The 16041-nt window shown below is 41.0% G+C and overlaps 1 protein-coding gene across 2 annotated transcripts in view; it reads right to left on the minus strand.

The window, feature by feature from the left end:
• Positions 1 to 16041, minus strand: part of sbno2b (strawberry notch homolog 2b) — a 67860-nt gene that overhangs the window by 26350 nt on the left and 25469 nt on the right. The window contains exon 4 of one of the 2 annotated variants that reach the window (XM_080032005.1): positions 14153 to 14276. In XM_080032005.1, the coding sequence (XP_079888131.1) occupies positions 14153 to 14276 (124 nt within the window). Of the gene's footprint in view, positions 1 to 6361; positions 6621 to 14152; positions 14277 to 16041 lie in introns of those variants that run through there. The other variant, XM_080032006.1, reaches the window with a different exon arrangement.

Genomic DNA, 16041 nt, shown 5'->3' on the forward strand with positions numbered 1-16041 from the left:
TCAAATCCGCTTATTCCTCTGTTGTCTAGGGGAATACATGGACAGCCACATGCCTCCTGTGACACACATGTTTTGCCAGCTGCTACTTCTCACCAGAATTCTCTTTGACATGCTCGAAATGTCAACAACAGTTAGTTGACATGTGGACATGTTGTCACTGGTGCAACGTCACAGGACAGGACATCATTTATTTTCTTACTGACTGTCCATTTGTAAAGACCTCCAATTATTTTTGATACAGTTCATGACCAAGCCAAGGGTTGATAATGTCTTGAATCAACCTTAGAAGGAATTCTGAGTTATGCTTTAAAAAGCAAATTTCATCCGTAGTGAAGAACAGCTTCTACCAGCTCAGAACCATCTTTAAAATAAAGCACTCCCTATCATATCACAACCTTGAAATAATTATCCATGCTTTCATTACATCACGGCTGGATTACTGTAACTCCCTCTACCTTGGTCTCCCTCAGTCCCTCATATCACGCCTCTAAATAGTCCAGAATGCAGCAGCAAGACTGTTGACTGGGTCAAAAAAGTGGGAACACATCACACCCGTTCTTGCTTCCCTTCACTGGCTGCCTGTACAACATAGGATCATTTTCAAGACAGTTCTCATGATATTCAAAGCCCTCAATGGTCAGGCCCCATCTTATATAGCGGACCTTGTACACCCCCACTCAGCCCCTAAGACCCTAAGATCCTCCAATAAGGGTCTTCTCCACATCCCCCGATCCAGACTAAAACAAAAAGGTGACCGGGCCTTCGCAGTAGCTGCCCCACGCTTGTGGAACCAACTGCCACCTGACATACGTGATGCCCCCTCCATTACTGCCTTTAAATCAAGGCTTAAAACCCATCTGTACACCCTGGCTTTCCCTTCCCATTAGCTATCTGACTTCTACACTACTGTATATGTTTGTGTGTGGAAGTCCGGGTTATATGTATTTTGTACTTTTATCTTTATTTTTTCTATTGTTGTTGTTGTTATTTTACCTTCATGTTGGCCCATGTTGGCCTACTGAATGCACTATGTACAGCACTTTGGTCAGTGAAAACTGTTATAAATGTGCTTTTATAAATACATTTTACTTACTATTTTACTTACTTAGATAGAAATGGCTTTTTTTAGCCTTTACGTTATGGCGGGCTACATATTAAACGCTAACATTTAACCCCTGATATCAAAAAGCAAACTTAAGGGAAGAAATAGTGTATATAGTCCTACGCCACATCCTGTTTCAACCCAATAACCTGCCTCAGCACAAGGCCAGGCTAGGGGCCTAGGGCTTTCCCCTCCTACACACTGCATGCTTGGATGCTATTCCAAGGCCAGGAAACAAGTCACTCTGGCCTCCCACTTACCCCAGCCACACACCCACATACATAAACAAACGCACATCTCAAATGAACTAACTCACAATTTTAAACTCCATCCCCTTGTTTCCCAGCCAACCGTTTGCCACCATTTGTCCCTTCCCTATCAGCGTCTCTTTCTTTTAGTCCTTTTACTTCCTTTATTATTCTGTATGGCTGTAAATCCTGCCTGAGCCTGAAAATGTAATTGTAGGAGGGTTTGAGAGTTAAATCGCAATCAGATTTCTGAGGGCTACAAATGCTGCCAAAATGCATTGGCTGTTGTTTGGATTCTCATTAGGGCAAAATGTTCGTGTAAGAAGTTGCATTGAAGGCTTAAGTCTTTCTGTGGGCTGGTGGGGCGGAGGCTTATTTAATCAGCTATCCCATCGTTATGATCAGCTGACTAAAAACAACCCCCACCCAATGTTCTCCCCTTTGGGGTCAGACCTTATTCATGCGGACAACAGAACTTGATGGATGGCTAGTGTGTCTGTATCTGTGTCTGTCTGGTGTGTGTTTAGAGGTGTGTCTTTTCTTGTGCTGGGTCTGTGGCCAGCAACTGAAAAGCTAGCACTGGTGTCACTCTTTCTGTCTGGATTATGTTATGCCGAGCTGTCTCCATGTCTTACATCCCTGACATATCAGTTGGGCTGTGTGACTCCAATAGACCAGCGCTAAGTTTTTCCTTTTCTTTGACCTTTTCAAAGACTTGAAGCAGACGTTGACTTTTTGGTATATCAGCCTTTTGACTGACTTGCTATTGCTACTGAGAAGACTGGTAGCAGTTGGACCTCTTTTGAATTCAGGATTAAAAGGTAGATTCTGCAATTTTGGACCTGAAGATACCTGTGAGTAATGTGTGTACGCTCAAAAAGAAATCTAGTGTTAATTCACAACCTAAGCTCTGTAAACAGCATGTTTCTAGCTACGGTGGGCCCCTTTGTTTAACCTTTACCCTTTTTTCGCATTTACCATTTTACAGGACTAGGCTGTGTATTTACACCGGATTTCTTTTGTTCAACGCACACACTGTACTGAGAGGTTGCGGATTCTGAGGAGATATCCACTGATTTGGACAACATTGATTTTGACAACAAGCGTTGTCAGAACAGAATTGCTGATTCCACCTTTAAATTGATTAAAATGACAACAGACATGAATCAGTCTCGGTCTTCAAAACAGCTCACCACATTTTAAGCTGTCCCACAAACCACAAAGGGCGTAAATGAGGACTCCTGTCATGCCAAAACTGACAATAAAACAGTGTGATCTACAACAACAAATAATGAGAGTTAGTTAAAAAAAATTCATGTTGATAACTGTGCAGATATTAAATATGTAAATTTAATTCTGGGGGGGATGGTCTGAGAAATTATAAGAAACAGGATACTTTTTTTATTATGTTTATAGTCTTATAGTTTTGGGATGAAAAGTAAATATTGTGTCCTCCTTGTCAATTGACAGACATCTGAGTCTAGTCCACCACTGACCACCTATCCTAGGCCAATCAAAGCGGCATGCCCTGTCCATGAACCTCCTGACAGGCAAGCATTCCATATCGTGCCAAGTCTGAGTAAAAGCATGCCATGGACAGCTTACTGCGTAAAAGCCTCCTGAAATTTTCCAGTGTTTTCATATGTTCTGGAAAATAAAAAGGATGCCATGTCAAGTGTCCCAGCTAGCATCCGAATGACGGAGCAGGTTCAAAGAACTGTTCTACTAGCTGTGTGTAGGAGGAGAGCCCAAAGCGCTGGGCTGACTACTACAAACTAACAATGCTGAATATGATGCAAATGGTAATACCAGCAAATACATCTACCGGGCAAATTCAGCAAAGAACAAGCAGGGGTGACAAGTGAAAAGTAGCAAACATTGAGAATATGAAAATAACAAGAGGAAAAAGCTGAAAAAAGAGAGAGGAGTAACGGTGAGGCAGATTTAATCTGCTATGTTTTTGTCGTGGTTCGATAAGCCACTCGCATTAGGGTGCCAGGAGGATAAATTGGCATTCACAGAGGCATGTCTCAATAGTTTTACCCAACATCCTTAACTGATAGTTCCAACAAAAGACAAAACAAAAACAACATGTATCTAAAAAATATGGCAAACCTCTGAAAAAGTTGTTGGTGAAATCAAGGAAACAGAGGAAACAACTTACGTGCTGAAAAAATAGATGTGTGGGGGGATGTTGACACAAGATTACGTCTCAGTTTTGCCGAAATTTCAACATACCACACTTGCAACACAGACCAACGCTGTCATTAGTAACAGTCTCATGCAACATGGCCTCGAGAATAAAGTGTTATAAAATTCTGAATGAAGATTTCATGTTGATATACTGTATACTTGCAGTGTGATGAACCGAAATTCAAAATTAGGGTTTCTTAATGACAAGTGCCAAGAAATTATGCTTCATCATATCTGCTTTTTTCTGGCCCAACTTCCAAAAAAACATTTTTGTGAAGTGCATGACACACCTGTGATCAATGGACTACTATCATGCTGTGACTCTAGTGGACTCGTTGCTGTTTACTCGTTGTTGTTTCATTTCTTTGGAGGAGGAATCTCTAGATTTATCATTGTTCATAAGAAGAAGAAAAATGTGAAGCAGGTTCATGCTCGACACTGTGCCAATATATCCCAGGGAAAAACAATACACTACAGGCAAATTCTAGTAGCCATGTAACCTAAACTACTACTGCATGTCTTTTTTAAATGTTTGGTGAAACCGCAGCGCTCATAATGCAGACAAAAATGATACAGTAACAAAAAAGTAAACTCTAAATAGAAAGGCTTCAGCTAGCCGAACCCAGATCCAAAAATCAGGACCTTCTCGCCGTGAGATGACACTGGTAACACTTATTTAATTGATCTGATAATTTATCAAAAAGGCGTTAACATAACACTATGATTATTTTAGAGGCTGTAAGGTTTGCAGCCCAAAGGATTCTTTATTAGACAGTTTGGAGAGACAGAGATGAAATGGGGCAAAGAGGGTGGAATGACATGCAGAGAACGACCACCACGGATTCGAACCCGTGGTGGGCTGCTTCTGAAGACTGTGCCTCTATTGGAGGGCGCTCTAACCCCTACACCACGAGCGCCCCCCAACTGTTGCAATTCTAATTGGCACTTATGTGGTGTTTAATTAATGCGGACATAATAAGATATTGGTAAAGGCGCAAAACAAAGCAACCTTTAGTAGCAGAATAAGTAACCTGCGTTTTTCGCACTCGTCATTTAGATTTTTCTCTCGCTCCCCTATTCTCTCCACGGCTCATCATCAGTCCATCCCCCCATGCACTCACTCCTCACACATCATTGTTTATTCACTTCCCGTAAGCTGCACGCCTGGGTAATGCTTGAGGTTTAACGTAATACCAGGAAACTGACAACATGTGCCCACCAAGAGGCGGCCCGGCTGCACCCCTGTCCTTAAGTGATGGGTTCACAGTTTTTTCCACTAAAAAGACGGAGTCAGTGGGTTCCATGTAAATGTCAGATAAGCATTTTTAATATATTTCTGCCCTGAATGAGGACTGTGAGTTATGTCCCCAATCGTTTGAATTGAAAGTGCATTAGTAAGGTATCTCTAGAGGGCCAGATAATGATAAACGTATGGATACTCACTACATATGTTGTATAGAGACAACATACTATGTAGTCAGCTTGTCAGAGAGAAACAGAATTGACCTAGGCTACAAGATGATCTGTAAGTTGATAATCACAGCTAATATCTATTGAAATATTTCACTGCCAGCGACTAACTAAGGCCACCTGTTGTAAAAAGAAAAGGATATAAAGAAACATATAACAGATAACTCTACCTTTAAGACTCAAGTTACAGACAGGACTGTAAAAAAAATGTTTAATTCAGTGATTTTGCAATCTTGCAAATTCCTGTGAAGGAATAAATGCTGTCATGACTCGATTAGCCAATCAACTTAATCAGAAATCTGTGGTAGTGAGTTCAACAAGCCATGCACCAATAATGTCATCAGACTCATCTAATAAGAGCTACACTTTCACAGAGTATGTGTAGTCTTATGAATGATGAATAAAAACAAACAAACAATGCAGCTCCATTTAGAGTGGTACAACAATGCCCATATTCAATAACCAATCGGAAAACAGACAAGAGTGCTATTTAGTCTGGCAAGGTATCAGGTTCAAGCAGTTACTGGAAGACAGCAAGGCGTGATGCAGACAATCATTTGTCATAGTTCCTGGATGGGAATGAGAGCCTCAAAGGACCTCTAGCTGGCAACTCTGGGCTGCCAGCAAGGAAATTACAGTCTAACTTGCTGAGAGACGAACAGGAAAACTTTAAGTGAGCCCAAATCCTTAGCCTGCGTTACCTTCTTTGGCATTTTTCTCTCTTAATGTTGCAATGGTAAGCATATAAGCATTTAATAAACAGGGAAGATAGAGGATGTTTTTCTATTTGTCCTACTCTAAAATAATCTAAAATAAAGTTCAGTAAAGATTTCCATTAAAATGTGTCCTTAGTCTTGCATGTGGCGCAGTCCTTGTCCTGGAAAACAGCCTTGGTAAGCAGCAATGAGAAACTAATTTAAGAACTTTGTAAAATAGATTTTGACAGATCTTTTTCATGTTTAAATTTTAAAAACATACTAATTCCAATGAAGCTCCAGCCAGAAAATGCATTGAAAAAAGAGAGAATCACAGGCCTGTCTGCATGTGTGTAGTAATTATAAGGAAGTACTTCAAGTAAATTCATTCAAGGAAGTTAAAATAAAAAAAAACAGCCATAAATGCTGGCTAGCGTTATCTGAACGATCCTTGATAAAGACAATAAAAACTCCTCCCACAAACAGCTTTCGAATTGTAACAATTACAATATCCAACCGTTTTCAATTACTGACCACGACATCAAAAATAAAACACGTGTTTTTTCGCAAAATAACAGCAAATCCTTAAATATAAAAACAACAGCGGCAATTCAACGTGATACATACGAGAAAGAAGTGAGATGTACCAGTACCTTGGGAAGTGGTCGTCCCAGCTGTGAATACAATTTAGTCCAGAGCTGCGTGAGAGACATGGGTCCAAACGCTGCAGTATGGAGGGGTATGATACACACACACACATACACTCCTGCTTCACCTTGAATCCCTTACAGCGACAGCCTCTTCCATGTGTTCGTCAAAAAGGGTTGGTATTCACCTTACAGCTGGAGCGCTTCTATACAACAGTGGACTGTCACTAGTAGTAGCCCTTCCACACAGTTCCTCTCTCTGGCTCTCAACACACTCATCTGTCTCTAGCGCAGGTACACTAGTCTGGGCATACAAACTCTAGGTACTCTCATAAACAGAGACGCGGGTGAGTCTTAAACATGCTTCCTGCTTGCTTCACCAGGACGGCCAGGTATTTGCATAGAGTGTCTTTGTCATAGTGATTGTGGACTGGTTCCTCCGAGCTCAAAAAGGTGGTTGAAGAGTGAGTGAGAGAGCAGAGCAGAGGAGGGGAGGGGAGGGGAGGGGAGAGGAGGGAGGGAGGAGGGAGGAAAATGATGCTTTTGTTGGTAAGTGACTAGAGTTACTGGCAGTCGGGCCCGTTTTACTGTACATGGTGTAACTCAACCGCATTTGTAGTGTAAACAGTATTGCGCTCCGGACCTGGCCGCTTCTCACACCCTGCAGCTTACCGCTATGTTTAATGGGCCCGGGCCACTATTTAATGATTATTATATTTAGAGACTGACTCCCTGCCGAACTGCCTGTCTTACTTCATACTTTATTTTGTCTGCACAGGCTCAATTTCAAAGTCTGCTGTTCTAGCAATGGATACTGATTAATATAATGATCTATAGCTTAGAGGTGTAAAAGCTTATGCGGTGGAAGCAAACAAGCTGTCTAATTAATGAACTAATACGGGCAGTGTGTCACTAATGAGAATGCATATGCAGATCCCAGCGGACTTTAACAGATTCAGCATGTCAAAACATTTCATTATTAATTCTGCTCTGTTGTGCTAATCACCATTTAAAGAGATTTGACTTCAACGCTTACAGTTTCCACATGGACCCCATCAGAGGCTATGATAAAAACATTCTAGACATCTTAAATAACAAGGACACAGCTGAAGTCTTTCAGGCGTCACACACTACTTCTATCTGTACACAATTACAAACAAATACGTTCTTAAATGGTAATTTCAACTTACTGGCACTAGAGGCTTAAAAAAAAGAATATTCTGGGAATCTGATGGACAATGGGTTATTACAGCAAATCCAAATCCATTCTGACCAAAAAAAAAGGAGCAATAACCTCTTAATTGAGGAATTTGTCGTATTTAAAAACAGAAATATTGAGATTTTTCTCCTTTACAAGCTATATAGAGGGGCCATTTGCACACCCAGTTCCAGGAATATGTGATATCAAGCCAGCATGGTAAGGTACTGTAATGTCCATCTCAGCTGGAGTGAAGGGGAGTCAGACTCAGAGGCGGCATGGCGCCTGTCCATGGTGTCATAGAGGTATGAGTGGGAATCCTGTGAATAATGTTTATTTGTGTGTGTGTTGTGTGTGTGTGTGTGTGTGTGTGTGTGTGTGTGTGTGTGTGTGTGTGTGTGTGTGTGTGTGAGAGAGTGTGTCCGCGCGCATGCATGCGTGCGTATTTGTGTGTGCTGGTGGGAAACAAAGGTTAATCAGGGGGGATGAATCATTGATGAGCTTTGCTTGAATACTCCAACACACAAAACAGACACCCTTTATTGCCTAACAGCCTAAAGAAGGAAGGATCCATGCCTGGCTTCACTGGCAACACACAAACACAGTTTTCTCACAGGCACATGCAGTCTTATTGTCACATGTGCTTATGTACTCTTGCTGTTTTGCAACAGCCTAGGGACAACCGTAATGTGACTGATTTAGACCATAAGCGAACATTTAAAATCGTGTTCAGTAATTCTGATTTAATTTCTAAATCTGATTTTGATTCCAGTTTTAAAAAATGGTTTGTGCAGGTAATTCTCGTCGTGTCAGATAAACATCCTCTGTTTATGAAATAGTTTTTCCACTGTAACAGTTTAAGTGGTAGTGCTTCGTAAACACTATCCACATGCATTGACACAATGTGTTGCTGGAAATGTAAACAAAAGTGCAGTAGGTCTTATCTTTGCCTTTAGGGATTATAAAGTATATTTCTTCAGTTACTATACAATACAGGATAGATAAAGGTTGAAAACTAAAAATAAGGGGGATTGGGTGGAGCACACACTCCCAAGGATAACAGTGCATCCATTAACTACCTCTGAAATGAACGTTTACCTTCAAACCAGGCCATCCAAATGAGCGTGAGTGTTAAAGCCTCTTACAAGGAAGTAACAGCTGATTTATATCATGATTGGCTTGCAACAAGACAATCATCAAGAAAAACAAGGTAATCTTCCATGCCACTAAAATGAAACCAAGAGGCAGAGAAACTTTAAGCGTATCAAAACCTCCCTATATTTCCCTTCAAGTACTGTAGCTTCGAAAGGAAATAAAAAATGTGATCTCATTATTATCAACTGGAAAATTCTATCACTTTGGAGTTTCAAAATATCAAAATGTTATGTAAGATTTTTCCCATTTAGCAAATAAAGTGCTTGGGATTCTACAAAAAGCAAAACTTAAAAGACATGTAAATGCAAACCTTTTTGCATAATAATAACTAATAACCTAGAAGTGTACTTTGCACATGGGTATGGGTGTGTACACACAAAGAGAAAGAACAATAGCGAGAGTATATGCAGCGAGAGAACACAAGGCTGTGAATATGCCTAAAACGTGCCTATGCACATGTGTACGTACAGTATATGAATATAGAGTATTACAGTAGGTGTGTTAATGTGTGTGCTTGCAGAGTGCTGTTCACTCTTTGAGGTTAGCCATTGTGGTTAGTGAATGAGTTCTGGTGTTTTGTCTTCCAGTAAGTCTTGTTTTCATTCTGATGATCTGAATAAAAGTTCACGTAGCATACTCTAGATCCACATATGACCCAGACTAAGCCTAGACAGGTGTGCATACATATGTCACTGTGGCAAATTGAAGCATTCAGCTTGAAACCATAGTAATTACAAATTTTAAAGCACAGTGCTAGGGGTTGTCCATCCTTTGTAGCATTTTATTCAACAGATTATTTTCCCCCTCTTATAAATCCATCCATGCAAATTCAACTATGGATAAAGGATGTATTTGCCTAAATTAAATGAAGCCCCAATTTGTTTTTGTCAAAGTCTCCATTGTTTATCTTAATGCCGATGAGAGTTATTTTAGGAGGTTTCCCAGTAAGTCCCAAGAAAGGGTCTAATGTGAAACTGTTCTTTCTGGGGAAGTTTCCTGGAAAAGGAACACACTGTTTTGTACTGACACAGCAAAAGACCAATTACCCAAAACTGTAAGTAAGTTTTAAATAAAGTCATTGTCTTAATCTATCTGTTCGGTTAGTTAAAAACATGAAATATATACTTGAATATACTTGATGTGCATATGTAACATGCATTAATTACTTTTAATCTTATATAACTTAGTAAAAAAAATGTGTTTAGTTAGTTTGAATTTAAACTCAATTGTGTGTTTAAATTGAGCGATCAATATAATCCACACTATGATTGTATCCACTGCAGTGCAGTGCTAAAGTGACCTGTGTTCCATTTCAGTTATTAGTCAGTGATAGATTTTACTCTGATTATCAACTGATACTCTCAAGAGGGATATTAATTTTCATAGAGAGGAGCTTATTAACTCTAATATAAATAAACATCTGGCTCGTGTTTTGGAGTTACCACCAGCAATGTGGAGATAGACATCCTGTCCATGTGCTCCAACTGTGTGCTTCCTTTCACTATGAGGATATTCCAACAGAGCTCTGATGAACTGCGTAAACAAACTGTGACACTGTGGAAAGTCGCCCAAATACTTCAACAAATGACTCACACATCCCAAATGAATATTGTGATTAAGGGCGACTTATCAAAAATGTATTATATCAATCATTACATTTAAGATATCTGTAAATCAGTTTCGATACATTTCTGCATATATAAAAACATATTTTAACATGCCAAAATAGTTTTACAATATCTTATACCAACATTTTCACTGGTTAAAAATGACATTTCGACTAATGAAAACCACTTCGCTACTAGTCAACACTATTAATAAAATGTCAAAGGGGGCTTGCCTTAGCTTCCTGATTGTGGGCAGATCGAGGAAAAAAATTGTCACAGTGGGCATGCCATGATCATTTGGGGGGATGGAGGATGAGAAAGGGCGCAGAGTGTGTGAGGTGGCGGATTAGTCATGTTGACCCCGTGACTTACATTTTCTCTGCATGCCTCACATGGCAGGGAGTGTCTAAAACCAGAAAGAACAGCTGAGAAAGCACAACACAAGCGCACAACATCTCTCTCTCTCTCTCTCTCTCTCTCTCTCTCTCTCTCTCTCTCTCTCTCTCTCTCTCTCTCTCTCTCTCTCTCTCTCTCTCTCTCTCTCTCTCTCTCTCTCTCTCTCTCTCTCTCTCTCTCTCTCTCTCTCTCTCTCTCTCTCTCTCTCTCTCTCTCTCTCTCTCTCTCTCTCTCTCTCTCTCTCTCTCTCTCTCTCTCTCTCACACACACACACACACACACACACACACACACACACACACACACACACACACACACACACACACACACACACACACACACACACACACACACACACACACACACACACACACACACACACACACACACACACACACACACACACACACACACACACACACACACACACACACACACACACACACACACCATAACATTCCACGTCTCCACTGCCGGGAAACCAAACTTGCTGCTCATGAATGCACCGATGATGAAGGAGCGAATTCATATTGAACCGCGTGAAAATGACAACCGCGAAGTCATACATTACTTCAAATGGTAGACCGATGAGGAGATTCAACATCAAAATCATGAACCCTTGAAAATATTTGTAAAGAGAGAAGCTACAGCCAGACAGCATGAACAGGTCTGGTGGAGACCTAGGGAAATCCCACATGAATCACACAATCCATGTCAGCACTACAACATGATGATGATGATGATGATGCCAGGACACTTTCTTGTATTTTTAAAAGTCCTCGGCCTGCAGCCTTCTGTTCTTGAAACCCCCCGTCTGCTTAAAATACTGACAAAAAAGCCCTTTAAACATTTAGGTTTTGTGTCTGCTTGTTCTCCTATTCAAACTGTATAGCCAATTGTCACAGTACATGTTTTAAACATAGATGTTTGGAAATAGGAATTAGGGTATAGGTATACAAACTGCTCTAACTTTGCCTCAAAGCTTGTTAACCCATAATAATAACTACAAATATCTTAGGATTTCTTACTGAGGTGATGACAAAACTAGTTGACACATATGCAAGTGTTTCTGTGCAGACTACATTAGATCAATCAGCAGTTTCTTTGCAATTGGCACTGCCAATATTTGATATAATCTTGTCTATAAAATGAACCCCCTGCTCTTTAAATAGGAAATACAGAAGGAGACAGGAAATCCAGGTCAAAGGCAGTTAAACCTGATACAATAAGGACATTATTTTTTTTAAAGCTATACTGTACGATCTGAGAGAGCTAGCATGATTTGAAATTAGCTTGTCCTCGGAGTTCCGTTTAACTCCTCCCTCTCCCCTCGGGACTCCCTCCCCCACCCCTCGACACACAGCCGTGCACGAGCGCTGCTGGCTGCACTTCCCAATTGCACTGTTTACCAGTGATTGTTAACATTTAACTCACACACACAAACACTCACACATAGGCTACATGCAGAAAAGGCCCCAAAGTTTATAGGTTACAGTGTTGTTATTTCTTATAGAGTGTTGAGATGAGTTTTGTTCAGTGTGGATGACAGTATAGCTGTCAGTTAGTGGCCGTGACGTCAGTCGGCCGGAGGGTCTGTCTAGTAAGTTTCCTTTTCTCTTCTCTCTCGGTCAGGTGTGTGAGCGCGCATGTTGCCGCAGTAGTCGACACAGTTGAAACGTGTTTATGTGAATCACCCGTGTGTGAGTAAGTACATGCAGTCCCGATCGCTGTTATAAGTTACAGTTTATGGATGTTATTGACGGCCGCGATTCGCAGGTCGCAACAGCTGTTCTAACGTCTCCTCACGAGCGGAATGTAAGCCTGTGTCTCTTTTCCTGCGATCTATGCTGCTGTGCCTGTGAAAGAAGGAAAATAAAGAGCGGAAAACCATACTCCTCTTCTCATGCTTATAGTCTGACGTTTTTGGCCTTAAGTGGTGTTCTGGCCGACACCTCTGAAGTGAAACCAGTGATAAGCAGATCAGCGCGGTACCGGTAGGCGACATCCACCAGTTTCCTCCGCTACACTAGGCTACATGATGAAAGATACAGAGCAGTAGCCTACTTAAAAATATAGCCTACTTTTTAATCTTTGGGTTTTGGGGAAAGTAGCAAGTCTTGTCAAGTCAAAAGGCTCAAGTCACGAGTCTAGTCCACTGCCAGGTAGCCTACTACGATATGGCACGAACGCTTTCTCTGCCCTCCGTGAACGCGCTCAGGCTCGCACACAGAGGGGAGAGAACGCGCAGGATTGTGATTGGTTCTTTAGATACGGGTCCATCGTCTCCGATTGGTCAGCATTTTAACAGGTTTATAGAAGGTACAGAATGTGGGGGTTTTTCGTTTCTTTTTCATTGCCCATAAGTCATTTATTGCTGTTGGGGTGTAAAAAGCACTTTTCACAACATATTAAAAAGTGCATATTGCAGATAATCTCCTATGATGCCTTTAAGTAAGTAAGCTAAGAAGTGAAATGTCCCTTGCCATTCCTGTCCCACCTCACACTGACCCTTATTATTTACTGCTTTGGCCTTATGTTGAACCGAGAAAAACCCTGATAGCCGTGGACTCTCTACTGTCCGACTGGCTAATCATAAGGAGGATACCACGTCTGCTTGGTAACCCATGACCGCCCTTCTTTAAAACTCATCATGGCATATATTTTAAATATGGTTCCATAATGGCACTCATCAGCTCAACCCAAATAGGCAGATTGGAAACTCACTGATCCGTGTCATTACAATTGGCTTGTATTGAAAGGACCCCGACCATAAGGGGGTTGGGCTGCCTGGACGGACACAAAAGAGCACAGAAATAGGAAATGCAAATGATACAGAGTTACCATCTGGACTGGTGAGGTAAATACACAAGTGAGTGGGAGGCTGCACATTTACATTCATCTCCACACCTATGAAATTGTATTGTCGTGTCTCTCCCAAAGCTGTGGGGATAATCCCAAAGAAAATCTCTAATTATTCACACACTATCTCATTTCAAGCCTGACGGAAAATAACTTCAAGAGATTCTGGGTTTATGTAACAGCGACTTCTGGAGACGAGGTGTTTGGGTGTAGAAGAGTGTTAAATTGCAGGGTCCTATTAATGACATGCCTTAACAGGAATAGGGGCAGGTAGTGCCGCAGTCGTCTAGACAACGCTAGCCTTAAAATCAGGCTGCTCTATGGTGAATTACACATCGCGGAATACACACGAAACACATGAAAGAAGTGGGTGGAAGGTGTGGCCCCCTTCCCTCGGAGAGGTAAGAGATAGGGACACATGGAAACAGCAAGAGAAGAAGTGTGAAAACTACAATGCATCTTGTTGTGTTTAAAGAGCTGAGTGTTTTTTTATACGGGCTCTTGTTGGCACTTGAATGTGTCAATGTTAACGTTAATAATTGTGTTCAACGTGTAGAACAGATATGGAAAAAAAAAACAAACCTGGGGGAAATCTCCATTCCTAGGGAGGTTGAGGCTGGGGAAGTCCACGTCAGAGAATCCCGAGTACATGTCCATGTGCATATCCGGAGCGCTCGTGGTAGTGCTGCTGTTCAAGTGGTATTGCCTGTAGGGAAAAGAAGAGGATTAGTTAAGTTATTTCTTTAATTGCTGCTAGTCATCCAAGTAAAACGGGCACATGCTGTACGCTGCACCCTCGCACATTACAAACATATACAATTTGCAGCTGCCAAGTTTAAAAAAAAGTGTTGGTAAATGGTAAATGGACTTGACTTATATAGCGCTTTCTAGCCGATTTTCTCAGCCCCAAAACGCTTTACATTTCTTACCACATTCACCCATTCATACAAACACTCATACACCGAGTGTGTGATTTTATGTGAGTCTTATGTTGTATTTACAGTAAGGCAATATTCTGTCACTATGTGATCGACAATTACGTTTTCTGAATTGAATTGAATTGAAAATAACTAGGGCTGTCAAACGATTAACATTTTTAATCAGATTAATCACAGGATTCTGTGGATTAATCACGATTAATTTTACCATTCGAAATATGCCCGAAAAAATCAAATTTTCTCTGTATATTGTTGTATGAACGGAAAGATAAATGACAGAAGGTGGATATGTACATTTAAAATTAGTAGGCTATGTTTATTAATTGAAAATCCAAATTATGGTTTTAATACTGAAAATAAATTTAAACCAAACCATAATTCAATTGGCCTGTCTCTTTACTATGTCTTTGGGCAAATATAGGATAGGCTATAGAATGCCATTTATTTGGTGAACCTATAGGTTGTGCATTCTTAAATACAACTTGATTACAGTCCGCGGTGTGTGTGTGTGTGTGTGTGTGTGTGTGTGTGTGTGTGTGTGTGTGTGTGTGTGTGTGTGTGTGTGTGTTTGTGTGCGTGCGTTTGTAGACGCGACCACGTCCTAGGGGACTGTTCATGTGTACCAGGAAGCCGACGTTATGTTGATGTTTGATCACACACACCTCTGAAAACTGCAGACGTTTGTGTCCTCGCGGGCTCTGAACAGAGTGGACAATGTTTCTCCTCCTGTTGCTCCCGACATCAACTGCCAGCCGCGGCAGTTGATTTTATATACTATCTATGCCCCCGACACAGACGTGACCGTTAGCAGTTTAAAACTTTAAAACACGGCACGGGCTAACGTGCTGCTATGTTTGGCTGCGCGCAGCTACTGATCCTGGGTCAGCCACAACATTAGATGACTGTAGTACAGAGCCGGTGGGATGTACGGGGCGGATCATTCTGCGCATGCGTTAAAAAAATTAACGCTGTTAATTCCAGAAATTAATCACCCTGCGTTAACGCGTTAATTTTGACAGCCCTAAAAATAACCTTTAACAACTGTGCGTTAAGAGGCTCCAGGAGAGAAATGACTGGAGCACTGAGAAAGGATCTTGTGTGATCTAGTTCATTCAATCATTCATTCATTCATTCAAGCTTGATTTAATCTCGACAAATCATCACAAACAATGATGTCGAGAGTACAGCGCAGAAGTTGAGAAGTGACACAGTCAAAACAGAGGACGATATTTTCCTGAAGATGATTATCTAGAACTGCAATACTTCGAGGGTCTAATGCTAACTTATTACTGCTTTACGTTTCTAGAAATTACAACATAATTATTATATAAAACACGTTCAATTTTATTTGCTAATGGAAGTCTGACAATGTAACAATTGAATAGACAGCAGCTAACAGAGTGAAGGTACTTGACTCTTGTATCTTAAGTTTAACCGTCAAACATACAAGGAGGATAGTAGAGGCACAGTTCATAGGTTGGACAGGCAGACAACGTGTTAGAGGCTTGAATAAAAAGGTAGGGCAAAGAGGGG

Source organism: Ammodytes marinus (genome assembly GCF_949987685.1).
Source record: "Ammodytes marinus genome assembly, chromosome: 8".
Classification (NCBI taxonomy): domain Eukaryota; kingdom Metazoa; phylum Chordata; class Actinopteri; order Uranoscopiformes; family Ammodytidae; genus Ammodytes; species Ammodytes marinus.